The sequence below is a fragment of the Myodes glareolus genome, chromosome 2 (assembly GCF_982192425.1).
Source record: "Myodes glareolus chromosome 2, mMyoGla1.1, whole genome shotgun sequence".
NCBI classification, from domain to species: Eukaryota; Metazoa; Chordata; class Mammalia; order Rodentia; family Cricetidae; genus Myodes; species Myodes glareolus.
Genome location: NC_142027.1, coordinates 102,090,040 through 102,116,774, shown reverse-complemented (window position 1 = coordinate 102,116,774; position 26,735 = coordinate 102,090,040). Strand labels below are relative to the sequence as shown.

The 26,735-nt window shown below is 52.0% G+C and overlaps 1 protein-coding gene across 1 annotated transcript; it reads left to right on the top strand.

Moving 5' to 3' along the window:
- The first annotated feature begins 1,125 nt into the window (after positions 1–1,125).
- On the top strand, positions 1,126–13,411 carry Fscn1 (fascin actin-bundling protein 1). Its single transcript, XM_048436833.3, has 5 exons — positions 1,126–2,061; positions 10,525–10,681; positions 10,776–10,897; positions 11,114–11,281; positions 12,110–13,411. The coding sequence occupies exons 1-5, from the start codon at positions 1,230–1,232 to the stop codon at positions 12,310–12,312; spliced, it is 1,482 nt and encodes a 493-aa protein (XP_048292790.1). The 5' UTR covers positions 1,126–1,229; the 3' UTR covers positions 12,313–13,411.
- Positions 13,412–26,735: the final 13,324 nt, after the last annotated feature.

Sequence of the window (26,735 nt, the reverse complement as noted above, 5' to 3'; positions counted from 1 at the left end):
TTCTTGATGACCTTTTCTGTGACCTCTAAGGGATTTCCCAGCAGGGATTGCTTTGCTGACGGGGCAGGCCTTGCCAGTTACCCTTTCTCTTCGAAGGTCCCTGGAAAGGACTGCCTGAGGATTGGTCGGCCTGTTAAGGAGCAGGGCTACAGATCTTGTGGGCAGCCTGTAGTAGGGCCAGCATTCCAGAGGCCGGCCTGGCATGTAGGGAATGCCCCATAGGTCTCAGTCTTCCAGAAACTCAAAGGGAAGTGTTCTTACATGGGGTAGTGGGTGGTGCGAAGCGGTGTTTGGTGGGAATGTCCCTCTGGTCTAGAACCATGAGGGGCTGTGCCATTCCAGGGAATTCTCCTGCTTTTCTGATCTTCCTCACAGAGACTGCAATTCCTGCCTTACTTTCCCTGCTTCCTGATCGACCAGCATCCCAGGGCTTGAGCATCTCTCGTGGGAACGTTGGTCATTGACTTAGGCTACAATCACCGCGGTTTATTTAGAGTCAGCAGGGGAGCTGTACTCTATGCCGGCTCTGGAATAGAAACCTCAGCTCCCGCGCAGGAGGCCCAGGCTGCAAGAAACCTTAAGGCGGGCGGGTAGGGCTCTGTATGTTTCTCCCTAGAGTCCAACGTCTGTTCTACCCCAGATCCCTTTTTCCAGCCTGTATCTTCCGGTGTCTCTGGCCCCTTCAAGAAACATCTCTAAGACTACTTCCTGGTGCACCGTGGACCCCTCCCTCAATCCGGAACGCATTATTACCTTAAGGCTGGCTGATCCTTCCCATCTGCCAGGTTTGGGGGTGGAGTGCTCCAGGGTGGCCTCAGAGAGCAGGAGAAAGTTGGGGATCGGCCAAATACAGCAGTGGAGGAGCAGTTAAATGGACGAGCCAACACCCACAAGCCAGAGGCAGAAGGATAGCTAAGAGTTCGAGTCCAGCCTGAGCCACACAGCGACCTCAAGGATAGTCTGCACTACAGAGTGCGACCCTGCATTAAAACCCAGAAAAAACCCGCAGAAGAATCAACCGCAGGGGCCTCGGCGAGCTCTGCAGAGCCCCCTCCCCTGGCAGGACGGCTAGGGGCGTGGCCTAACACCGTGACGTCACCCGCTTATAAAACCCAGGGCGCCGCCGGGCTGGCTTTGTGGAGCGCTGCAGCGGGTTAAGCCGTGCTGAACAAAGAAGGTCCCGCACAGACACCCAAGCTCCCGGGGCCACCGGGCCGCCCTCCGCCACCATGACCGCCAACGGCACAACCGAGGCGGTGCAGATCCAGTTTGGGCTCATCAGCTGCGGCAACAAGTACCTGACAGCCGAGGCGTTCGGCTTCAAGGTGAACGCGTCCGCCAGTAGCTTGAAGAAGAAGCAGATCTGGACGCTGGAGCAGCCTCCCGATGAGTCGGGCAGCGCGGCCGTGTGTCTGCGCAGCCACCTGGGTCGCTACCTGGCCGCCGACAAGGACGGCAACGTGAGCTGCGAGCGCGAGGTGCCCGACGCCGACTGCCGCTTCCTCGTCGTGGCGCACGACGACGGCCGCTGGTCGCTGCAGTCCGAGGCTCACCGGCGCTACTTCGGCGGCACTGAGGACCGCCTGTCGTGCTTCGCGCAGAGCGTGTCGCCGGCCGAGAAGTGGAGCGTGCACATCGCCATGCACCCACAGGTCAACATCTACAGCGTCACCCGCAAGCGCTACGCGCATCTGAGCGCGCGGCCGGCCGACGAGATCGCGGTAGACCGCGACGTGCCTTGGGGCGTCGACTCGCTCATCACCTTGGCCTTCCAGGACCAGCGCTACAGCGTGCAGACGTCGGACCACCGCTTCCTGCGCCACGACGGGCGCCTTGTGGCTCGGCCCGAGCCCGCCACGGGCTACACGCTCGAGTTCCGCTCCGGCAAGGTGGCCTTTCGCGACTGCGAAGGCCGCTACCTAGCCCCGTCCGGGCCCAGTGGCACCCTCAAAGCTGGCAAGGCCACCAAGGTGGGCAAGGATGAGCTCTTCGCCCTGGAGCAGAGCTGCGCTCAGGTGGTGCTGCAGGCGGCCAACGAGAGGAACGTGTCCACGCGCCAGGGTGAGTTGGGGACATGTCCCCTTCTTGGGTCCCGATAAAGTGCACAAAAGCATTCCCCAACTCCTGCATCCTGCGCTTCCGTTAGGCCCACAGGCCTCTATGCCCCGCCTTGGGGAGGTGGTCTTCTGTTTTGAAAAACCCGGTCTCACTGTGTAGCCCTGGCTGTCCTGGAACTCTCTCTGTAGACCAGGCTGGCCTTGAACTCGCAGAAATCCTCCTGCCTCTGTCTCTTGAGTGCTGGGATTAAAGGCATATGCTACCACCCCCTGTCCGGGACGTGCACTTCTTCTGCCGGGAGGAGGTGACGTGGGGGTGCGGCCTAGCACATCCTAAAGCTGTACTGTCCTAAAGCCCCCCTACTGGGGGTGTGGGGCTCCCTAGACCTTGGGTAGATCTCTGTTCCCTTTTCCCAGTCTGGGTTGTCCCCATTCGTGGGCTGATCCTCAAGGATAGGTTGCCCGAGGTCTTGGGAAGGAAGGTTTCCCTCTTGTCCATTTCCTCGTGCACCCTTCCTCCTGTTCTTCAGGCCTTTGGCCAGAGGGCCAGGGGACAGTCACCCCTGCTCTTCCTGCCTTTCCGGCGAGGTGGAGGAGGTTTGGCGGGGCTTTTGATCGCGGCGGGGTGTGCGGGGCGGGGTCGGCACTGCTACGGGGGGGGGGGGGGCGTCCATGGGGGCTGCCCCTCCCCCACCCCGCCTCCCCTCGCTAAGGCCTGGCGCTCCGGGCCGCGGCCTTTGTGAGCAGGGGGGCGGGTCGACTCGGCTGGGCCCTCCCTCGTCCCCTTTGTCCTGCTAGGGCTCTGCAGATGGGAAAACCAGATGCAGCGGGGCTGGGGGAGGGGATAGACTTAGGCGGTTCCCTCTGCGGATGAGCCACCCCTAACACCCCCCCCCCCCCCCCCCGGCGTCGTCCTTGGTCCTGGGTCCTGTGCGGAGGCGCGGAGCGCAACCGCCTGGGTCTTCTTTCGCACCCCGCCAGGCGGGCGGCGTGGCCCCGGGTGGCTGCGCGCCAGGCACCCTTGCCCTCTCGTGCACACCTCGCGGTCCGGCTCTTGGCCCTGCGAGTGTCCAGAAGCCTCTACCCTCGAGTGAACTGGTCCCTAAGGCCCTGGCTGGGAACAATCGTTTGCAACCGGATCTTCCCCATCCAGGGCCTCCAACAGGCTGGAAGGCCATTCCGACCGGCATGGGCATGGGCGTGCCACAAGTAGGCGCCTCCTTTCTGGTGTACCCCTATTTATTTGCCAAAGGGTCTTTGCTGCCTACTGGCAGGGGCTTGTGAGATCTCGCTTCCTTGGGTGGGAAATTGGGCTCCAAGCCTTGAGATAGCTGGATGGGAGCCGAGTCTGTGTCGAGGAAGACCCCCTCCCCCAATGCAGAGGGCTAAGCACTGGGTGGGGCGTGCCTGAGTTTGGCTGAATTAACGCTCAGAAAGGTACAGCCGTTTGCTTTAGGTTACACAGTAAATCGGCATCAACATGCTGCACTGGGTGTATTTGATTCCAGAATGTTCTCTCATTTTACACACACACACACACACTCACACACTCCAACGCGTGTCAGCTTCTCTTGTTTCACATAGCTGGGTGAAGGGAGTCAGAGTTCCCACCTGTTTAGCAAACACTGAGATACAAGAGATAATAAGTGTCTCTTGGGAACATGACTGGCACGGAAAGCAAGATTGGGGGTCCAGAACCAGGATACTAGATGATCAGGGTCAGAGGTCCTTTCTGAGGATACATGAGCTGCCCCAGGAGACTGGACAGAAGTTAGCAGGCATCAATTGTATGTATGGGCCGGTCTTGCAGGCAGAGGGCACAGCCTGTGGCAAAGCCCCGGCAAGGAGGGGCAGTGAGAAAGCCCTGCATTTCTGGAAGGCTGGAGGGGGCTGCCTGGGATTTGGGACTGGAGGGAACCCTTCAGAAGCTAGGGACTTCCTAGCATAGAGAGACTGGCTCACTATGAGCTGTGTCCAAGGCTTGCTGCCCTGGGGAAGGTTAGGTGACTTAGACCCTTGGGGCCACGAAGGAGCTAGAGGGTGTGTTTTTGCGAGCCTGGACAGGTATCCTCTTGAGGGTGTCCTGATTGTGCGTGATTCACACTGATGGGGCAGGAGGGGGCGGAAATTGAAGGTAAAAGGAACGTGGGGTCATGGTTAGACCTCTTCTGTCCTTGTATGTCAGGGTCTGAGCCTCATTCCCATGTCAGCCAATTCCTCCCGGTGCTTTTTGGGGTGAACTGCTGGGTGGGTGTGCCGGGGAGGCCATTTTGGGCAGGCCTGCGTGGCAGGGAGGCGGGACTGGGCTTCGGAAACACGTGTTGGGAACTGCTGGCCATGAATAGGGGGAGGGAAGGCGCAGTCTGGGGTTGTGAATCGCCCCTGCTGAGTTGCTTCCTGCTCCTCGGTCTCAGTTTCCCCATTTGTAAACCGGAGGTACTTGGGGCTAGGCTCTGTTCCTGGGAGGTGGAGGTCGCGTGAGAGGAATGAGCAATACCTAACTCAGGATTGGGGGGAGGGTACCCCCAAATCCTCACAAGCCCTTGCTGGCTCAAGAGACCCCTGCTGTGTCTCCCTACACTGCTCAACCTCATTCACATGTTGGCTTCTAATCCTTAAGCATGCCTAGAAGGATCTTGCCCCCACCCTTCCTAGGGTGGCTGGCTGAGGAGTAGAGGGCGAGGCTGGGCTTTGTGGGATGTCCAAGAGATCCCCATCCTTGGCAGGAATGGCACAGTTTTGACCACTGGGTAGACTCTTGGGGGTGAGGTGAAGTCCTGGAGGATTCTAAGCTGAGCCCTCTTCCTAAATGAGATGGGTTGGGGAGGATGCTTATTTGGAACATGGCAAGCTGCTAAGCTCAGGAAGGGGGTTGAGGGTTGGGGGACCCTCTGAGTCACCACAGCCTGTGAAGCTGGAAGATAGCCACGCCCCCTCCACGCCCCCTTCCGTGGGCTCCTAGGAGCCTGTGACTCAGGTTTTCTGTGCTGCCACTGTTGAAAAAAAAATCCCACAGAAATTCTGTTACCATGGCAACGCAGCTCCAATGTGATTCCAAGGCCAAGTGGGGCCTTTCCCCCTTGGGCTGGGCCTTGGAAGGGCCGCTCTGCAAGGGGGCTAACTGCTTTCCCAGCCCTTCCTGCTGAGGTGGGAGGACCCCTTGTCTCCTTGGCAACAGGTCTTCACATCCTTTTGGGGTCCCAACAGAGATGATCCTTTTTGGCAGGGTAGGGAAACTGAGGCAGAGAGGGGAGAGTGCATTCTAACAAAGGTTGCCTGGAGTCCACCTTTGGTGCCTCACCGGCCTCCTAGGCCTTTTGACACAGATTGGATGCAACAGGCCCTTTGTCCCAGTACCTGGAGCTGAGAGCCAGATGCTGGCCTGGATGAGCGCTTTTTGTCCTCATCAGGATGACCCGGTTCTTGGGATTACTGCAAGGCTGATGGTTGGTGTCTGTCCCCTGCACTGCCCCACCATGAACTCGGTGCCCACAAAGTCTTGACCCCTGGGCAGGGATGGCCAGCATGTGGGGAAGCCAACTCTTCTGACTCCTTAACTCCACTCTCCTTAGTTTTGGTTTTTGTCTTGTAGTCCGTCTGGTTTTCAACTCTATTCCCCTGCCTCAGCCTTGAGAGTGCTGAGATGAGGGGCTTGGGCCCCTCCTGCTCAACCTATCTTGGAACAGCATTCTGCAGCTGGGGTGGCTGGGAGGGGCCTTTCTTTTTTCTTTTCCTTTTTTCTGGAGACAGGGGTTCTCTGTGAAGCCTTGGCTGTCCTGGAACTCACTCAATAGACCAGGCTGGCCTCAAACTCAGAGATCTGCCTGCTTTTGCCTCCCAAGAGCTGGGATTAAAGGCTCGCACCACCACTGCCGGGCAGCTTCTATCATTTGAAAGTTAAACTCAGAGATCCGCCTGCCTCTGGCGCCTGTGTGCTGGGATTAAAGGAAAGCTGTGTGCTTTCCTTTTATTGTGGGAATGTGATCTTGAGGCCTTGCGCAGGACAGACAAGTGCTCTACCGATGACCACACCCTCAGCCCCTCCCGGAGGGGATTCTAGACAAATGCCCAGTCATGGATCCACACCCCCAATGCTGGCTTTCTTTCTGCCTTTCTTTCTCTCTCTCTTTCTTTCTTTCTTTCTTTCTTTCTTTCTTTCTACCTTCCTTCTTTCCTTCCTTTCTTTTTTCAAAATAAAAATTTAATCTAATTACTTTTATGGAATTATTTTTATGTGGGGGCATGTACATAGTATATATTATTTTTATGTGGGGGCATGTACATAGTGTATATTTGTATGTGGGGGCGTGTGTATAGTGTATATTATTTGTATGTGGGGGCATGTGTATAGTGTCACAACATACACATGAGGCCCAGGGGACAACATGGGAATCAGTTTTCTCCTTCAACCAATTGGGCTCTGGAGATGGAAGTCTGGAGGCTTGGTGACAAGGGCCTTTACCCACTGAGGTCCCAATGCTGGCTTTTACTGACGTCCCATTACCTTATGGAATTCCTTGCCCTCGCTGGCACTGGGTGTGGTTGTTCGGCCCGGTGGGCTGTGCTGACTCAGCTTTCCCTGCACATGGCAGCTCAATTCCAGGCAGGCAGGGGGACAGTGGGCAGCACCTCACATTCACATGGCCAGCTGTCTTCTCAATGCTTAGCAGTCTTTAGAACGGGCCAGGGGCAGGAGCTAGAAGTAGGTGGTTGAGCAGACTCCAGCCCAGAGCTGTGGCTTCAGGGTGGTCGCCTAGCCTGAGAGGGCCTCCCTACCCTGTTCCATGCTTCAGTGGTAGACCCTGTGGGGACACTGGGTCAGGATCATGGAAGTCACGCCTGCTGATCCATAGGTCTAGAGGGGAGGAATAAGCCACGGCCAGGCATTTGTCCATGCCCACTCTTGAGAGCCAAGAAACCCCTTGGTCTTGCTGGGTGACTTTGCCTAGGCCATGCCACCTCTCAATCTCATCTCCCACTCTGGGAGGTAAGGATCCCAGCTGCACAGCACAGAGACATCGTTGGGTTAGGGTGGCACTGGTACACCCTTGGGTGGGATGTCAACTAAGGATGGTCTCCTAAGGGCAAGGGTGGAGTAGGTGGCATCTGCCATCTTCTACTTGGTCCGTGTTTCATAAGGACACTTAAAGATAAACAGGGAGCCCGGCAGAGTACACTGTGACCTGGCTGAGGATAGTCTAGAAACAATGAGTCTTCTCTTATTAGGCCCCAAAATCCTGCTTCCAGGTGGAGTCAAAGCCAGTGTACAGAGCCAGTGTACAGAGCAGGGCTACGGAGAAGGCCTTGGGAGCAACACCTTATTTGGGCTCAGTGGGGTCATGTGACCCAGAAATTGCACAAGAACTCAGCAAGCCATGCTTGGGGTGCACACCTGTAATTCCAGCACTCAGGAGGAGGAGGCAGGTAGATCTCTGAGTTCGAGGCTAGCCCGGGATACACAGTGAGATCCTGTCTCAAGCCAAACCAAACCAAAAAAGAGAGGGGGCAATGGAGAGATGGCTCAATGCGTTAGAACCCTTTTTTTTTGGGGGGGGGGTGGCAAGGTATCTCTGTGTAACCACCCTGGCTGTCCTGGAACTCACTCTGTAGACCAGGTTGGACTCTAACTCAAGAGTCCACCTGCCTCTGCCTCAGGAGTGCTGGGGTGAAAGGCTGCGCCACCACCGCCTGCCTCTAGAACTCTTGTTCTCACCAGCACTTACATGGTGGCTCACAGCCGTGTGTAACCCAGTTTTAGGAGATCTGACCTCTGAGGGTACCAGGCACACGCATGGTGACACCCCTACATACAGGCGAAGCATTCAGACATAGAAAATACAAGAGATCTTTTCTTTTTTTGGGTTGGGTGGGGGTGGGAGGCAGGGTTTCTCTGTGTAGCCTTAGCTGTCCTGGAACTAGCTCTTTAGAACCAGACTGACCTCGAACTCACAGAGATCCGCCGGCTTCTGCCTCCCAGGTGCTGGGATTAAAGGTATGTGCCACCACTACCTAGCAAGAAATCTTCTTTAAAATTAAAGAAAACCAATTTTAAAAAGAGGGGATGTTGCCAGGAGGCTGCCTGTTCGTTCCCGGCTACTCAGCCCTGAAATAATCACACAGAAACTGTATTATTTAAACCACTGCTTGGCCCATTAGCTCTCGCTTCTTATTGGCTAACTCTTACATATGAATTTAACCCATTTTTCTTAATCTGTATATGACCACATGCGCTGTAGCTTACCGGCTAAAGTTCCTGCATCTGTTTCCAGGAGCTCCATGGCTTCTCTCTGACTCCGCTCTTCCTTTCCCCAGCATACCTAGTTCCGTTCTTCCCTGCCATAGGCTCAAAGCAGTTCTTTATTTATTAACCAACACATAATAATAAAAAATAATAAAAATAATAAAAGCAACCCATAGACAAAAGGACCTCCCACATCAAAGGGAGAGGATGGAGACTCAGTGGTCCTGTTTGGGTGGACATGCCCACTGCCAGGCAGATGATACGGAGCAGGGTGAGCCTTCCGTGTTTGTGGCTGGCGGGGACAGGCTTAGAGTATGACTTCATCTTTATCCTTTTTGAGGATTTTTAGTTTTTCAAAGGGACATGTGGTTTTGTGTGTGTGTGTGGTACTGGGGATGGAATCCTGGGCTTTCCACCATGCTAGGCAAGCACTTGACCACCAAGTTATTTCTCATCCTCTGCACATTTTATATTATTTTATATGTAGCCTTGGCTGAGAACTCATTACCTAGACTAGGGTGTCTCCTGAGTGCTAGGGATAAAGGCATGTACCACCACACCCACCTTCTCTCAAAAGAGGTCCGCTTCAACCCGCGAACCTCTGGCACACTTGTATGGTGGGAATGGTGGGCCCCAAACTATGGCAAAGATTTAGATGGCAGAGTCAGTTCCCCTTCCTCTGCGTTGGTCTCAGAGATCGAAGTCAAGTTGTTAGGCTTGGTGGCAGGTCCCTGCAGCTGTGTGTGTGCGTGCGCGTACACGCACGTGTGCGCATACACACACAGGGGGTGGTGGTAGTGTTGTCTCGTGTAGCTCAGGCTAGCCTTGAACTTCTGATCCTTTTATGCAGTTCTGGGGATGAACCCCAGGACTTTGCTCTGTTTTATTTTCCCGAGATAGGGTCTCACTCATAGCCGAGGCTGCTCTCAGTCTCCTGAGCGCTGGGATGATAGGCGTGGGTGGCCGAGCATAGCTCATATTTCATATTCTTTTTACTTCACACATCCCCTCCACAGGAAGCGGGTAGCAAACCCCTTTTTGCCAGCACCCCACAATGTGACATTCTGCAGAACCAGCACCATCTGTGTGTTTATTCAATGGTTCTGGTTGTATTTAAAGCAAACTCCCGACACTGGGGTGACTTACCCGGAAACGCCTCCATCTGTACCTACGAAACCAGGCCCACCTTACATAACAGCAGCATTGCTCGACTGGAACCAATCTTTAAAACCAGTCTCGGCCACAGGAGAGTTCTCTTGCTTGGCTTTAGAACATTTTTGTGGGTGGTTCGTTTTGAAGTTTGAAGGCTTCCTTCCTTCCTTGTCTTTGGGGTGCTAGAGATTAAAGAAACGCACGCACCAATGACTGAGCTAAATCCCCAGTATATATTTATTATATATAAATATATATATATAATATATATATATATTATTTTTTATTTTTTTTTGAGTTTCATATATCCCCGGCTGCCTCATTCTTCTGAGGACTGGCACATTCAACTTTTCTTTCTTTCTTCCTTTCTTTCTTTTTAGGTTTTTCGAGATAGGGTTTCGCTGTAGCTTTGGAGTCTGTCCTGGACTAGCTCTTGTAGCCCAAGCTGACCTCAAACTCAGAGATCCGCCTGCTTCTGCCTCCCGAGTGCTGGGATTAAATGTGCCACCACCGCCGGACTGATTTCCACTTATTTTTTTCTGTGTGTTCCCCTAACTAGAGGTCAACATCGGTTACATCCTCCTCTGTCATTCCGCACTCTTTGAGATGGAGTTTCATTGCAGCTCTGGATGTCCTGGAACTCACTATGTAGACCAGATTGGCCTCAGAGTCACAGAGATCCACCTGCCTCTGTCTCCTGAGGGGCCACTCTGTATCTGAGACAAGAATCTCAGCTGAATATGGGGCACACCCTGTCTGGAAACCAAAAAGAAAAAAAGAAAAAAAAGGATGTCTCAGTGGCCTGGAGCTGAGTGATTCAGCTAAGCTGACTGGCCATTGAGCTCCAGGGATCCGCGTGTCTTGGCTTCTCTGTGCTGGATTATGGGCTCTGTCGCCGTGCCTGGCTTTAATGTGGTTTCTCGGGATCCGAATTTAGGATCTGAGCAAGTGCCCCATTGCCCAGGATTACCATCTGAAGGATTTGAGCCACACTCGAGGAAACCCTCTGCCCGGTGGTGTATTGAGTGTGGGTGAGACAACAGTGGCCTGATCGGCTGGGGTCCCCCTCTGCAGGAATGGACCTGTCGGCCAATCAGGATGAAGAGACCGATCAGGAGACGTTCCAGCTGGAGATTGACCGGGACACAAGGAAGTGTGCCTTCCGCACCCACACGGGCAAGTACTGGACGCTGACGGCAACCGGAGGGGTGCAATCCACTGCATCCACCAAGTGAGTGAAACCCCGCCCCTGAGTCACCTGGGCTGGCTACGTGCCTGGCAGCCTTCTCGACCCTATGCTGCCAACTCCCCCTCCTCTTCCGCAGGAATGCCAGCTGCTACTTTGACATCGAGTGGTGCGACCGGCGCATCACCCTAAGGGCGTCCAATGGCAAGTTTGTGACCGCCAAGAAGAATGGTCAGCTGGCCGCCTCCGTAGAGACAGCAGGTAGCCTCATGGGCATGCACCCCAAGCCTGTTTCCTTAATGTCTTAGAGGGACAGTCACCCCGTGGTCAATCACCTGTCCTACCTGAACCTCTCTCTGTGTGTGCAAGCCTTCCCTTAGGTTGGTGTACCCTCAGGCTGGCACCTTAGCTTCTTGAGATCCTTCTCTGGGGTACGCCCTGTTGCCATAAACTCAATGGCCCCTTTCTCTGTGACAGGGGACTCTGAACTCTTCCTCATGAAGCTGATTAACCGCCCCATTATTGTGTTCCGTGGAGAACACGGGTTCATTGGCTGCCGCAAGGTCACGGGCACTCTGGATGCCAACCGCTCCAGCTACGACGTCTTCCAGCTGGAATTCAATGATGGCGCCTACAACATCAAAGGCAGGTTCTCTGGGTGGGGCTGCTTACAACCATTCACGGTCATAAGGGAATGTGTGTCCTATGGCCACTGAGGCTAGTGGCTTCCCCTCTTGTATGTAGAGAGAACTTTCCTAGTCTATCCGAGGCAGATAGAGAAGGTGGGAAGTACCTGGGGATGGTGGGGAACGGCTTAATCTGGGAATCTGAGGCAGGAGGATTATCTAGAAAAGAGAAGAAAGAATAAAAGAGGGGAGGTAAGGATATGCCACCTTGGCTGTGGGACCAAAACTAGGGTGAGAGGACCCCAGCAGTCCAGAGGTGGTGAATGGGAATCAGGACCCTGTGCTGTGTGTGGTGGGCAAGGCAACCCCCCTTCTTTCTTTACAATGCTGAGGACTGAACTCAGAGCCACACCCAGCCCCTCACTGGGGGATTCTAGGCAGGGGCTCTACCACTAAGCCATAATTTATTTGTGATGGAGTCTGACTATGTAGCCCTAGCTGTCCTAAAATTTGCTTTGTAGACCAGGCTGGCCTAAAGTCAGATCTACCTGCCTCTGCCCCAGGATTTTGGGATGAAAGCTATGTACCATCATGCCCAACCCCTAGTCTTTTTTTTTTTTTTTCAGTTTGAGATGGGATGTCCAGTAAATTTCCAGATTGGCACTTTAGATAATCCTCCTGCCTCAGTATTAGGATTGAGTATTAGCGTTGTAGGAGTGTGCCCCACATCCAGCTGGCCACACTCGGTTCCGAGGCTGACTGCGGGAGGGAATATTAATCCTTTCAGAGAATGGATTTATGGATCTGGGGTGGGAAACACAGCTTGACATGTCGTCTCCCTTCCCAGACTCCACAGGCAAGTACTGGACGGTCGGCAGCGATTCCTCGGTCACTAGCAGCAGCGACACCCCTGTGGATTTCTTCCTGGAGTTCTGCGACTACAATAAGGTGGCCATCAAGGTGGGAGGCCGCTACCTGAAGGGAGATCACGCCGGGGTCCTGAAGGCCTGTGCGGAGACCATCGACCCCGCCTCGCTCTGGGAATACTAGGGCCACCTGCCCTCTGCGGGCCACTCGTCCAGTCCCTCCTGCTCTCCTCACTCGCCAGGTGGCCCTGCAGCAGGTGGCAAACCCCTTGCCTTTCAAACTGGAAACCCCAGAGAAAATGGTGCCCTTGCCTGTTGCCCTCTGTGGGTCCCTTTTCCCCTAACTCTCTGCTCCCCGTGGGTCAGCGGCTGCAGACTGTCCCTGGGAGGGACTTCGGGTCCCTCTGCATCCTTCTTTGCCATGGGGCATGCTGGCACCTTTCTTCTGACCTCAGACAACTCTGAGCCTTATTTCCCCAGGAAGTGGCCTAGGAGAAGTTGGGGAGGGGGCACAAGGGAGCGGCCCCACCCCCTGAGCTTGTAACTGGAAGCCCCTCCCCCTGGAGATCACACCTCTCTGGTGTACCTGTTCTGGCCCCAGCACCTGGAGGCAAGCCTTTCGCGGGACTGAAGGCGAGTGTGGCCTGGTTTGCCCACAAGTTTTTTTTTTTTTTTTTTTTCTGGATCATGCCTGGAGAGCGGTCTTTGTCGGGCCCTGCAGAGGTCTGAATTGGCTCCCTGACTCAAAACTAGCTGGGTAGCACTGCCAGGTGGCCCCTGGGGTCGGGGGTGGGCCTTGCTGCCATCTCTCCTTTCCACCCTGGCCTGACTGGAAGCAGAAAAATGACCAAATCAGTATTTTTTTTTTTTTAAAGGAAATGTCACTGTTGAAAGGGCCCCGGGCAAACATGCCTGATTGGCTGTAGCTGTGAGTGGTCTTAGGGGGAGTCGCTTGACACCTGGCCTCCCCAGTGGGTTTCCTTCCTCCTTCCCTCCTGCCTGCTCACCCCCAGCCCTGGCCCTGTGATTGGTGCTCCATGTCATCCTGACATCTCGGGGCTCCTGGGGTGGGAGAGAACCAGGCGTGTCCCTTCTGGGGAGCCCTGGAGTAAACCTCAGGGGGGCCCTTTCCAGACACCTCATTCCACCAGTTCCCCAACACCGCGCATCTCACTCACTCGGGGTGTCTCGGTCTTTTATTTTTTGTAACTGCCCTTTGTATTAACTCTGAAGACCCGTGATAGTAGCTTTGAACTGGAAAATAAAATAATGCCAAGTCTGCAGCCTGCCGCATCTCACAGAGGAAGTGGATGTGGGAGTGGGTGGAGGGTGGCAGGGAGGGAGCCTGCACCAATGGCCAGAGGACAGACTCTTGTTCTGGGCGTCGACCCTGGTGGCTCCTGCATGTGCGGTAGTAGCCCTGTGTTGAGAAATGGCTGAACATGGAGCTGCTGGGTCTAGCAAGCTGGATATTTAAAAGTGCAGGCCAAGGTCAGGGGAGAGGGTTCAGCAGGTAACTGTCACTGTTATTTGCCAATCCTGATGTCCGACACCCACGTGGAGAAGTCCTGTGCGGTGGTGTGCACCCACCCTAGGGTTTGGGGGAAGGGGAGAGACATGAGGATCCCTAGAGTTTGCTGGCTGCCCAGCCCTACCTAATCTAGGAGCTCTGGGTTCGGGGAGAGGCCCTCCTGTCTCAGTAAGGTGGGGGTGGGTTAAGGCAGACACCCAAAATAGACCTCGCCTCCATGCATACACACACAAAAAGAAAAAGAAGCCTGGCCTGTCATCCCAGCTACTCAGGAGGTGGAGGCAGGAAGATCACAGATTCAAGGCTGCCCAAGTCACAGAGTGAGTTCAAGGCTAGCCTGGGCACCTTGCTAAATTTTTTTTGAGACAGGATTTTTGTATGTAACAGTCCTAGCTGTCCTGGAACTAGCTCTGTAGGCCAGGCTGGCCTCGAACTCACAGAGATCCACCTGCCTCTGTCTCCTGAGTGCTGGGCTGTGAGATGTAGTTTATGGGCAGCACAAAGTGGCTCTAACCGGGCATGGTGGCGCACGCCTTTAATCCCAGCACTGGGGAGGCAGAGGCAGGCGGATCTCCGCATTCAAGGGCAGCCTGGTCTACAAACCGAGTTCCAGGACAGCCAGGACTGTTAACACAGAGAAACCTTATCTGGCGTGGGAAGGGGAGTGTAGGCTGGTGGTAGACCACATTCAGGCTTGGAAGGCAAGCTAGGTTCTTGGTAGTGTGCCCGAGGGCCGCGGGTTGGAGCCTAGAGGATTCTGGTGGCTTGCCTATGCGATACCTCTGTACAGGTAGGTACTTTGCTGGGACTTTTGGAGCATCCCAGAGTCCCATTTTACGGAGGGAGACACTGGAGTGTAAGGAAAAAAATAAAAACAACCACCCTTGCTGGCTGGTGTGGGAGACTGCACCCCCAAGCCCCAGCAGCTGGAGGCTCCGCAGAGGCGGCTGGAGAGCCACACTGATTGGCTGCTGATGACGAAATGAAGAGCGCGCGCTGTGATTGGCCGTTCCTGAGGGAAGGCCTGCGGGAGATTGACTGGGGCAGATGGCCACAAAGGGGCCAGTGGCCTCTCATGGTGGGAGCTCGGCTCCAAGCCAGGAAAGTGTCAGTGACACGGAGAGACAGATGAGTCCTGCCAAGTCCAACTCTCAGGCTCTGGTGGGGGTCGCGCTGGGGGGAAGGGACACCTTGTCCGTCATCACCAAGCACAGCCTGGCCACCTGATGACTATGGAAGTCCAACACGTGACTTTGGGCTCCTGCGGCTCTGGAGAGGAGGGTCCGATGGAGGAGGCACACGCTGAGTTGAATGGTGGAGGCTCAAAGTGTTGGGAAGTTCAGGGTCTAAGGGATGAGGCACACGTCTGAAGGGGGCTGGCACAGGGTCTGATGGGAATGCGAGGGAGGACTGATAAAGGCTGGCTAGGTAGATATGAAGGACCTAATCCAGAAAAAGCGTCAGAAGAAACTCCTGGCCAAGGGACTTCCGGAAGTACAGACCCTGAGTAGAGGAAGCTGTCAGAGAAAGGCTGGACTACTGAAGCCAGGTTTTAGGGGCTCAGGCAACTTATGGAGGCAACAGGCACCTTGGAGGGAGGGGGCACCCGTGAGCTAGCACACACCATAGATGCGTCCATGTCCGACTCCTGCACTCACTCATGCACGTGAGGGCATGCGGAAGCACATTTGCACATACAGCAGCTCTTACTGCCAGCTGTGGCTGGCGACCAATGTCCCTGTCCCCTATCCCCTCGATTCTTCCAGTTGAGTCAGGGGCCACCAGGGAGTCCGCAGCTCTGAGAAGGATCCCTATAAATCTATTTTTGTGCGACTGTACCAGTCCCACTCCTGTTAAACAGAAGGGAAACTGAGGCAGAGTCTCAGGGAAGTGGACAACACAGGTTAGTGGGTGAGTTTTCTCCCTCTAGATTAAAAAAAGATGTATGTGTATGACTGTTCTTCCTGCATGCATGTACACCACATATGTGTATCTGCTGCTTGCAGAGATCAGAAGGCGTTGGGTCCTTGGAATTGGAGTTATGGATGGTTGTGAGCCACCGTGTGGGTGCAGGTCCTCTCTCTGCAAGGGCAGCCAGTGCTCTTAACCATGGAGCCCTCAGTGTCCTCCACCACCATTATTTTTGCTGTTTTGTTTTGTTTTGTTTTGTTTTGGAGACAGGGTCTTCTGTGGCTCAGGCAGTAGTCAAGGGTGACCTTAAGTTTTTGCCTTTTGCCTCCCCTCCTGAGCACTGGGCATCACAGGTGTGCTGCCTTTGAATCCGTAGCTTCGTGCATGCTAGGCATGCTAGGCGACCACTCTACCAGCTGGGCCACGTCCTTGTTTTATTTTTCGTTCTGAACAAGGTCTATTGTAGCCCAGGCTGGCTTCTCAGACTCACCTTCCTGTCTCTGTTTCCCAAATGCTGCGATTACAGGCTTGAGCCACTGTAGGAAAGAACAATGGGGAAGTTATTCCGGTCCTCATGGGTTCCTCCAGTTCTGTCAGAGTTCCGAAGGCTTGGCCGGTGGGCGACAGTCTCCTCCGGAGCTCCTCAGGGCAGACTCCGGCTTGAGCAGCTCCAGTTCTGTCCCACAGGTCTGGCCTTCAGGGAGCCTCAGTGTGATGGGGGCACAGCCCTAATTGGTGCTGGCTGGATCTCTTTGGTGGGGAGCTGATGAATGTCACCTGGGAATTTCCCGACCATATCCATAATGGACACACTGTCCAAGACCTGCTTCTAATCCCTGCTGTGAGGACCTAAGGGAGTGACATCTGAGTCCCCACAGGGCCCCATTTTCTCCAGAGCTGAGTGGACTTCCCTATGGAGAGACAGGACCTGACCTCACTAAAATGTTAAATGCAAGGAGCTGAGGAAATGTGGGTAAAATGCTTGCCTTGTGTCTTAGTCAGGGTTTCTAGTGCTGTGACCATGACCAAGGCAACTCTTATAAAGAAAAACATTTAATTAGGGCTGGCTTACAGTTTGGAGGTTTAGTTCATTACCATCATGGTTGACAGCTGGGCAGTGTGCGGCCAGACATGGTGCTGGAGAAGGAGCTGAGAGTCCTTACATCTTGCTCCTCAGGCAACAGGAAGTGAACTGAATCACTGGACAAAGCTTGAGCAGAGGAGACCTCAAAGCCCACCCCCACAATGACATGCTTCCTCTAACAAGGCCACACCCATTCCAACAAAGCCACTCCCTTTGAGGGCCATTTTCTTTCAAACTACCACACCTTGCAAGCAAGCATTCGACTTGAGTTTGGTCCTCCGAGCTGGAAAGGTAGGAACCCAAAGGGTTTCATTGGCCCCCACCAGCTGGTCTGAATTGGTGAGCTCAGAAACCAAGATGAATGGTTCTTGAGGAATAGCACCCAAGGTTGAGCCCTGGCATCCATATACATGTGCACATAAGCGTCTGCACACACGCACATATTCATACAAAACCCTAATCCTTTTAGGGATGCGTGCATGTAATCCTTGTACTTGGGAGTCAGAGTGGAGGATCACCTTCAGATTGAGGCCAAACTGGTTTACATATCCAGTTACTGAGTGAGACTCTGTCTCTAACTTGAGGGGTGGCTCACACTGCAAATCCCAACACTCAAGCAGTCAAGACTGGAGGATGCCTAGAGTTCCAGGCCAGGCTGAGCTAGCACAGACCCTATCTCAAAACCAACCAAAAGATGCTACTGCCTTTCCTTCAGAAAGGAACTTGCTGTGGTGGCGCACACCTTTAATCCCAGCACTTGGGAGGCAGAGGCAGGTGATTCTCTGTGAGTTCGAGGCCAGCCTGGTCTACAGAGTTTCAAGACAGCTAGGGCTACACAGAGAAACCCTGCCTTGAAAAACCAAAGAGGGGGGAGAAAAGATAATTTGAGCGCACAGGCTGTGTGTGTGTGTGTGTGCGCGCGTGCGCGCGCGTCCGCATGTGTACATGCTTACTATTATAGTAAGTCTGAGAGGCATCCAAGAGCATCCTGCTGGCCTGTTTTTTCTGCATTTCTGCCAGTTCCTAGCCTCTCTGGGTTGTGACATTCTTGTCTAGATGTGGAGATAGGAAGGGACTCTGGGTCTCTTGAGGGTGATAACAGCAGAGGGAACAGATGGGGTCTCCCAGGAAGAGGGCTGTCTGGGAGGAGGGAGCGAAGAGGAGGGGGGTTTTAAGTTTACCATGAAACCGGAACCTCTTCCTGGGCCTCTGTCTTAAAGCCTCCTACAGTGGGCAAAGCCACCCCCAGGAGGGCTGAGGGGATGGTCAACATTCCTTTCCCGTTTCCTGGTACCGGTGCTGACCCTGGTGGGGAAGGGAAGGATGGGGACGCTGTCTTCTTGAGTCCCCTAACTAAAACCACTTGCCAAGTTTCAGTAAATAATGCCAATATTTTTGTATCACTGCAAGAAATTAAAGATCCGTGAGACAATTCAGTGGGCAAGGTTGTTGACACCCTGGGGTCCATCCCTGAGACCCACATGGGGAAAGGAAAGAACAAACTCCTATGATGTCCACATGTGTGTGTGGTATAATTGCATGTGTGCCTATGCACTCTCTCTCTCTCTCGTGTATGCACACACACGCACACACATGCAAATAATTGAGTAAATGTAATAAAAATATAAAATAGGCAGATCTCTATGAGTTCAAGGACAGCCTGGTCTACAGAGTGAGTTGCAGGAAAGTCAGGGATATACAGAGAAACCCTAGCTCAAAAACAAACAAAATTTAAAATAAAGAAGTTAAGATCAAGAGGGGCATGTGACGTGTTAACTTATATTGTTGCATTATTTATAAAAACTCGGGAGTCAGATATCAGGGCAAAAATCTGATCAATCAGAAAAACAATGAAGAATTGATCAGTGACCTCCTCTTTCTTTCCCAGATGCAAAAGGGCCCTCGAGTCATTCTAAACCCCTCCCTACTACTTCCCGTGTCTCTCTATATGTAGCCTGTGTCCTCCAAAAACTCTATGGCTAATTCTGGTCAGCCAGTCACTGACTCTGCCCTCTGACTCAAGGTAAATTTTATTGTCAATCTGGGAGTGTCAGTGCAAACAGATATCCTGCCACAGGCATGGTGGAGCACACCTTTAATCCCAGCACTCAGGAGGTAGAGGCAGGTGAATCTCCATGAGCTGGAGACCAACCTGGTTTATATAGCATGTTTTGGCCAGGCCAGGCTACATCAACTTCCCACCAAAAGAAATTAAGATTACAAATAAATGGGGTATAAAATCAAAGGGGAGGGAAGTAGAAAAAGATAGGATCTCCTGAGTAAACTGGGACCTTGAGGGAGGGTTGAAGGGGAGGGGAGAGGCAGCGAGGGGAGCAGAGAAAAATACAGAGCTCAATAAAAAAAAAAAAAAAATATATATATATATATATATATATATATATATATATATATATATATATATATATCTCAAAGGGGAGGGGTCTGGAAAGACAGCTCAGTGGTTAAGAGCACTTAGAGTTAAGAGTTCTTGCAAAGAACCCAAGTTTGAGTCCCAGCACTCACATAGTGGCTAAAAGTTATCCCTAACTCCAGTTCTAGGGGATCTGAACCCTCTTCTGACTTCTAAGGACACTGTAAACATAGGGTGCACACATATACAAGCAGGTAAAACACTCATGCACATAAAATAAAAATAAATACATAAAAAAATAAAATTAAAGGGGACTCAAAGATGTGAGTGCATTCTCTTTTTTGGGGGGTTAGTATAGGGGAGCTGAACCCAGGGCATCCCACTAACCTGCATCCTCGGCTCACCCTTTTATATTGATTTTGAGACAGTATTATTATTGGTTTTCTTTTTGTTTGTTTGTATGGGTGTGGGGATGTCTGTGTGTGGATGAATGTGTATGCTCGGTTGCGGGGAAGTAGGAATTTGATGCTGAGTGCCTGCCTCCATCATATTCCACGTATTTACTGAGGTCGGCCCATGGCTGCAGCTGGAGCTACACAGTCTCCCTGAGTAGCCAGCTCACGGCAGAAACCGCATCTCTGTCTCGGGAGAGCTGGCGTTATAGGCTCTCGGCTATACCCACAGCCTCCAGTGCCGGGGATCTCGACTCTGGCCCTTATATTTATTTGGCAATAGCTTTCTCCACTGAGCCATCTGCTCAGCATCTTTACCCCATTTTGTTTGGTAGGGTCTTACTCTGTAGCCCTGTGGCCTGGAACTCCTTATCAAGACCAGGTTAGTCTTGAACTTTTAGAGATCTGCCTGCCTCTGCCTCCTGAGTGCTGGGGTTAAAGGCACATGCCAGCATACTTAAAATCCTTTTTTTCCCCCCACGGCACAGTTTTTTGTTTGTTTGTTTGGTTTGGTTTGGTTTTTTGAGAAAGGGTTTCTTTGTATTGCCCTGACTGTCCTGGAGTTTGCTCTGTAGACCAGCCTCAAACTCACAGAGATTCACCTGCCTCTGCCTCCTGAGTGCTGGAATTAAAAGCATGCACCACTACTGCCGTGCCTGTAGAAAGGATCTTTAAAGAGGTAAAGAGAAGACGGGCCTGTTGATGCAAGCTTGCGATCCCAGACTGGGAAGGTCGAGTTGGGAGGATCAGGAGTTCAAGGCCAGGTTTGACTAAATGGTGGGTTAGAGGCCAGCCTGGGCTACATGAGAGCCTGTCTCCCATTCCTCCCCTGCAAATAAAGTGGTGAATGAGTTAAAGTGAAGTCACATGGGCTGGGAGTGTGGCTTAGTGGTAGAAGGCTTACCTAGCATGTGCAACCCCTAGCACTGAAGATAGATAGGTAGATGGTAGGTGATAGATAGATGATAGATAGATAGATAGATAGATAGATAGATAGATAGATAGATAGATGATATAATAAGGTCATTAGACAAGACCTGCTATAAAATATTGGGGTTCCTATAAGAATGAATCAGGCTGGCCAGTTCTGGTGGCACCTACCTGTAATTCTCGCACCTAGGGTGGGGGGACGGAGGCAGGAGGATGGAGAATTCATGGGCATTCTTGGATGGGCATCCTTGGCTACATAGTGAGTTCAAGGTCAGCCTGGGCCACGTAAGATTCTGTCAAACCCTTCCCCCACTAACAACAACGAAAAACCCCAAAAGAAAACCTCCTGGCTAAATCATAAAGCCCAGTTGGAGCAGAGACAAGCTTCCCTGGGAAAACACGGGTCTTCAAGGCCACATGGTTTATTTGGGACCAGCCAACAGGAAGCACTGTAGGGGAGGACTCAGACGCAGAAAGGAAGGGACCAGCAGAGTCACCACGTGGACAGGAGAGCTAGGCATCTCAGAGGAAGCGGCACACACCAGAGTCATCCGCCTAGGAGCTGGCCAGAGCTTCCTGCGGCGTGGACCCCACTCCGCCCAGGCATGGCGAGTCCTTGCCTGTGAGCAGAAGGCGGATACAGGGTAAAGTTGGTGGAGGGGGCCAGCTCACTGCACTTGAAGCTGTGATCCCCACGAAAGGAAGGGGCATCATGGTATCTGCGTCAGGTATTTCTATGCCTGCTGGTCTCAGGACCCTAGCAGACAGATTTTATTACTATAAATAAAGGTCAGCCTGGCCTACAGACTGAGTTCCAGGACAGCCAGAGCTACACAGAGAAACCCTGTCTCGAAAAAACAAAACCAACCAACTAAAAACTTTAAAATTTTTTGTGTGTATGTGTGCCTATGTCTGTATAAATGTGTGGCATCCATGTGTGTTCAGGGGCCTTAGGAAGCCCCAAGAGAGTGTCCCAGACTCATAGATCTGTTTGTGAGCCATCTGACCTGAGTGTTGGGAATTGAACTCAGGTCCTCTGAAAGAGTAGCAAATGCTCTTAAACTCTGAGCCATCTCTCCAGCCCCTGCTGTTTTTTAAATATGCATTTAAAGGCACAGGATGATGCACATCTTTAATTGTGTGTGTGTGTTGGCAAGGGGGTAAGTGTGTCACTGTACCCATGTGGAGGTCAGAGAACAACAACCTTCGGTGACCTCGTCTTACCTTTCACCTTGTTGAGGCCGGCTCTTCCGTTTCAGCTGCTGTATTTTCCACGCTAGCTGACCTGTGAGCTGGGTGATTCTCTTGCTTCCAGTCTCAACTGATGAGGTTCCAAATGCATGTCGCAGCACCCAGCTCTCTGCATGGCTTTGGGGGTTGAACTCAGGTTGTCAGGTCTGCACAGCTAGCACCTTTACCCGCGGAGACATCTCCCTAACCCTTCTGAGACAGGGTCTCACTATGTCGTGTTGACTGATTTGTCACTTACTCTGTAGACCAGGCTGGCCTCAAACTTTTGGCAATCCTCCTACCTCTAGAGTGCTGTATTACAAGCATGTGCCACCGTGCTCAGCTTAATTTTTTTTTTCAAGACAGAGTTGTTGTTGCCTTGGTTGTCCTGGAACTCACTCTGAAGTCTGGGCTGGCCTCGAACTCAGGGATTCGCCTGCCTCTGTCTGGAAGTGCTGGGATTTAGGGCGCGTGCCCTCACACCTGGCTCATTTTAAAGGAACCATCACAGCATTTGCCACAATGACCGTGCCGTCCTCTGGTCCTCTGTGGCTGGCGGGTCTGATTTGATTTGTTTTTACGCATGGAACAGCGGTCGCCCCACAGCTGGGCTCCGGAGCTGTCACCTCACGAATGTGGATTGTCCTTATCTGCACGCACAGGCCTGGCTGTGTCCCCACCCTGGGCTCTGGGAGGGATGAATGTCGTGTCTTATCTACATCCCTCCCACTCTCCGCCACAGACATCATTCCTCATTCATCACGAACAGAAATACCCTGTGTGGGCCACTGTGTCCACAACCCTTTGTGCAAATGCCTGAGAAAATTCCCTGGAGGGCAATTCCTGGCTCATTTGACATTTTAATAGATGTGGTCAGATTAAAAGATAAAACAACAATAACAACAATAAAAATTTTGGTGGTGCATGCCTGTAATGCCAGCACTGGGGAAATTGGAGTTTGAGGCTAACCTGGGCTACGAGTAAGATTCTGTTTCAAAACAAACAAGATGAGATGTGGTTCAGTTGGTGGAGTGCTTGCCTAGCGAGCATGCAGCCTTGGCAGCCTGCGGTCGCTCTGTAGACCAGGTTGATCTTGAACTCACAGAGATTCACCTGTCTCTGTCTCCTGAGTGCTGGGATTAAAGTATGTGCCATCATGCATGCCCAGCTAAATTTTGGTATTTTGATACAGGATCTTTTGTTGTCGTTGGTGTTTGTTTGTTTGTTTTTCAAGACAGGGTTTCTCTGTGTAACAGTCCTAGCTGTCCTGGAACTGGTTCTTGTAGACCAGGCTGGCCTCGAACTCACAGAGATTCATCTGCCTCTGCCTCCTGAGTGCTGGGATTAAAGGCGTGTGCCACTACCACCCGGCATATGGTGATACAGGATCTTACTATGCAGCCCAGACTGGGTTAGGACCCCTGACACCCTCACCTCAGACCTTGGTGCTGGAGTCACAGGTTGAGAACCACAATACCCCTTTCTTCAGAGCTGCTGGCCAGAACCTAACTTCAGCACAGTTCCTGGGCAATACCAGGGGAAGAGATCTCTACAGAGAGTTAGGGAACAGTGTTCCCCTTGAGTGTGGCAAGTGCAGACTTATGAGTGCAAATTAAAAGCTGAACAAAGAATGTTTTTGATGTGCATGGGATCGAACTTCTGAACTACCTGAGTGAGGTAACCGAGACCCAGAAAGATAAATATAATATGTACTCACTCATAAGTGGATATTAGACATAAAGCAAAAGACAGCCAGCCTACGGGCCACAACTCCAGAGAACCTAGGTAACAAAGAGAGACACACATGGATCTGCCTAGGAAGGGGAAAAAGACAAGATCTCCTGAGTAATGGAGAGTGTGAGGAGAGGGGGGAGGGGGGAGAGGAGAGAGGGGAGAAAAGAAGGGGAGTCGGGGAAAATGTAAAGCACATCCCTATCTAAACAATTAAAATGAGAAGGATTTTAAAAAAGATTTCATTTATTGATTTATTTGACATAAAGTCACTATGTAGCCTTGGCTGGCCTGGAACTCATTATATAGACCCACCACACCAGGCTGGCCTCAAACTCAGAGATCTGCCAGCCTCTGCTTCCCAAGTGTTGGGATTAAAGGCGTGCACCACTATTCCCAGCGAGAGTTTGATTTTGTATTTATTGTGTTCTGTGGATACATAGTCTGTGCACGTGAGTTTATGTTCGCGTCATGTAGCAAGTGTGGCGACCAGAGGGGTTGATTTCAGGAGTTGGTTCTCACCTCCCACCACAGGATCTGGGGACTGAGCTCAGGTCATCGGGCTCCTCCTCCCACAAACAAAGTCTCACTATGTAGCCCTATGTTGGGGAACATTATTTTAATATTTATATTATTTATATTATTAATATTTATTTAATATTGCATTAATTTAGCTCTGTGAAGCTGTGATTCTTTGCCTGCCTAAACACCTGATGGTCCCAATGAAGAGCTGAACGGCCAATAGCGAGACAGGAGCAAGGACAGGTGGGGATGCAGGCAGAGGGTAGAAACAGAAGGAGAAGTCTGGGCAGACAGAAAGAGGAGCAAGAGAACAAGGAGAGGAGGACAGCAGAGGCCAGCCACCCACTACCCAGCAAGCCATGGAGAAAGAAGTAAAGAAAGGTATACAGAAATAGAGAAAGACAAAAGCCAGAGGCAAAAGGTAGTCAGGATAATTTAAGAAAAGCTGGCAAGAAACAAGTTATACTAAGGCCGGACGTTCATAAGTAACAATACACCTCTGTGTGATTTATTTGGGAACTGAGTGGTGGCCCCACTCAAAAAGTCAAAAGAGTAAAATATCCTACAATGGCCCTAGAATTTGCTAAGTAGACCAAGCTGGGCTTGACTGCAAAGGTCTGTCTGTGCAGAGATTATGGGCATGCTCCACCATGCCCATCTAGGATAGTCTTCGTTTCTTTTTATTACTACGAAGTGTGTGCTTTATGTGTGTATAGTGAAGGTCAGAGATAATTGTCTCCATCCTTAGGTTTGTGTGGCAGTGACTGCTCGCCCTGGAAGGCAGTCTTTGCTTTTCAGACAGGAAATCTCACTATATAGACCAGGCTGGTCTGGAACTCACAGAGATCTATAATCTCTACCTCCCAAGTGCTGGGATCAAAGGCTTGGCCCGCCATGCCTAGCTAGAATGCATCTTGATTCCTACTTTACTGACAAATGACAGGTCCCAGAGCTTGGGCTGAGATCGCCAGGAGTACTCACTGAACAAATGTGACAGACTTCCTGGGCCACCACGGCTGAGCTGTCTATTACCATGACAGCTAGGGATGGGTTGAGAATGACGGGAGAGATGGAGCCTTCACCCCCATGTCTCTTCCCGTCAAGCAAAACAGCCCCCGGCAGAGGAAGCAATGAGAGGAACTGATGCTGATTAAATCCTGCCTGATGAAGACTGAGACAGCCCCCAGGACTACGGCAGTGACTGTCTCCCCAGGGGCCGTGAGACCAGAGTGCTGGCACCACACCTGTCACAGCATCGATGGCACCAAGTTCAAGGAGGCGAGTGGAGCCTGTGGCAAGAGGGTGTGGAGCTCAGCTGCCACTCTGGGAGGGAAACCTTGCGGGGCCAAGGGGAAGACGGCAGAGCACACTGGCACATGGCCAAGGTAGGAGGAGTCCAAGTTCAAGATGCATAGGGAGACTATTTTGATTACCACCCATCAAATGACAGGGAAGGAGAAAACTGAAGCATGTATGTATCACAGCAAAGAACCACACAAATACCCCTAACAAAAGATGTTATTCAGAAGGGGCTGGAGAGATGGCTCAGTCAGCAAAGGGCTTGCCACAGAAGCATGAGGATTCAAGATCCATATAAAAACTAAACCAAACCCCAGGCCAGGCAGCAGGCATGTATAATTGAGCAGTAGCTGACTGGAAGTAGGATTCCTGGGGCCTGCTGGTTAGCCAGCATAGCTAAGTTGGTGAATTCTAGGTTCAGTGAGGTCTAAAAAACGTATTTACCTGGTACTATATACCTTTGATCCCAGCAGAGGCATCTACATAGTGAGTTCCAAACCAGTCAGCACAACATAGTGAAACCCTGTTGTGCTTCACAGAACAACACAATAAAGGGCGGAGACCCTCCATAGGCACACTGTGTGTGTCCCCTGTCCCCTGCACCCCTACAGATGCTACATAGGCAAGGTGTATTCCCAGCATGTGGGGCACTGAGACAGGGGCATTCTAAGTTTGAGGCCAGACTGCGCTTTGTAGAGTGCAAGGCTAGCCTGGGCTACAAAGCTCCCTCTCCATGTTTGAGGGTGTTCCCCCCACCTTTGGTTTTTTGAGACAGAGTTCTTTGTGTTAACAGTCCTGGCTGTCCTGGAACTTGCTCTGTGGACCAGGCTGGCCTCAAACTCACAGAGATCCGCCTGCCTCTGCCTCCCAAGTGCTGGGATTACACCACTGCCTAGCTTGTTCTTTTTCTTTTTTGAGGGTGGTCCTTCTTGTCTAGCATCTGTGACCCACTATGCACAGGGTGTTTACTGAAGGTCTAGGTATAGTGACAACAACACTGGAGACCTCTGGACTTCTATTTTAACTAGGGTGAAGTATCAGAGGAAAAACCCTGTAGGTCTGGGTGGCACATCTTTAATTCCAGCATAGGAGAGGCAAAGACAGGCAGATTTGTTCGAGACCAACCTGGTCTACATAGAGACCCTGGTCTTTAAGCAATGCCAGCACGCATGGTATCCAGAAAAGTGTTATGTAGTGTTATGTAGTAAGGAAAATTCTGGAAAGACTTGTGAAAACAGAGGTCTGAAGCTTCAGCAGTGGGTATGAACCTGCAAGGAAGGGCATGGAGGGGGGCGAGGGATGCCACTGTTACCTAGAAGGGAGGATGGGCAGCTCTTACTAATGCAACCCAGTTGCAGAGCCTTAGCCACCGCAATGTGTAACCCATGCAGGTGTAGGTCGGGATGACTGGGGACAACTAAGGAAGTCTGTAGGCAATGACTGCTTTGGAACCTGGGGATATAGAGAAATTTCATTCCCAAATTTTACTTCAGCCAAAATTCTCTCAGATATGAAACAAGTCCAGTAAGACAAATGGCAGGAAAGG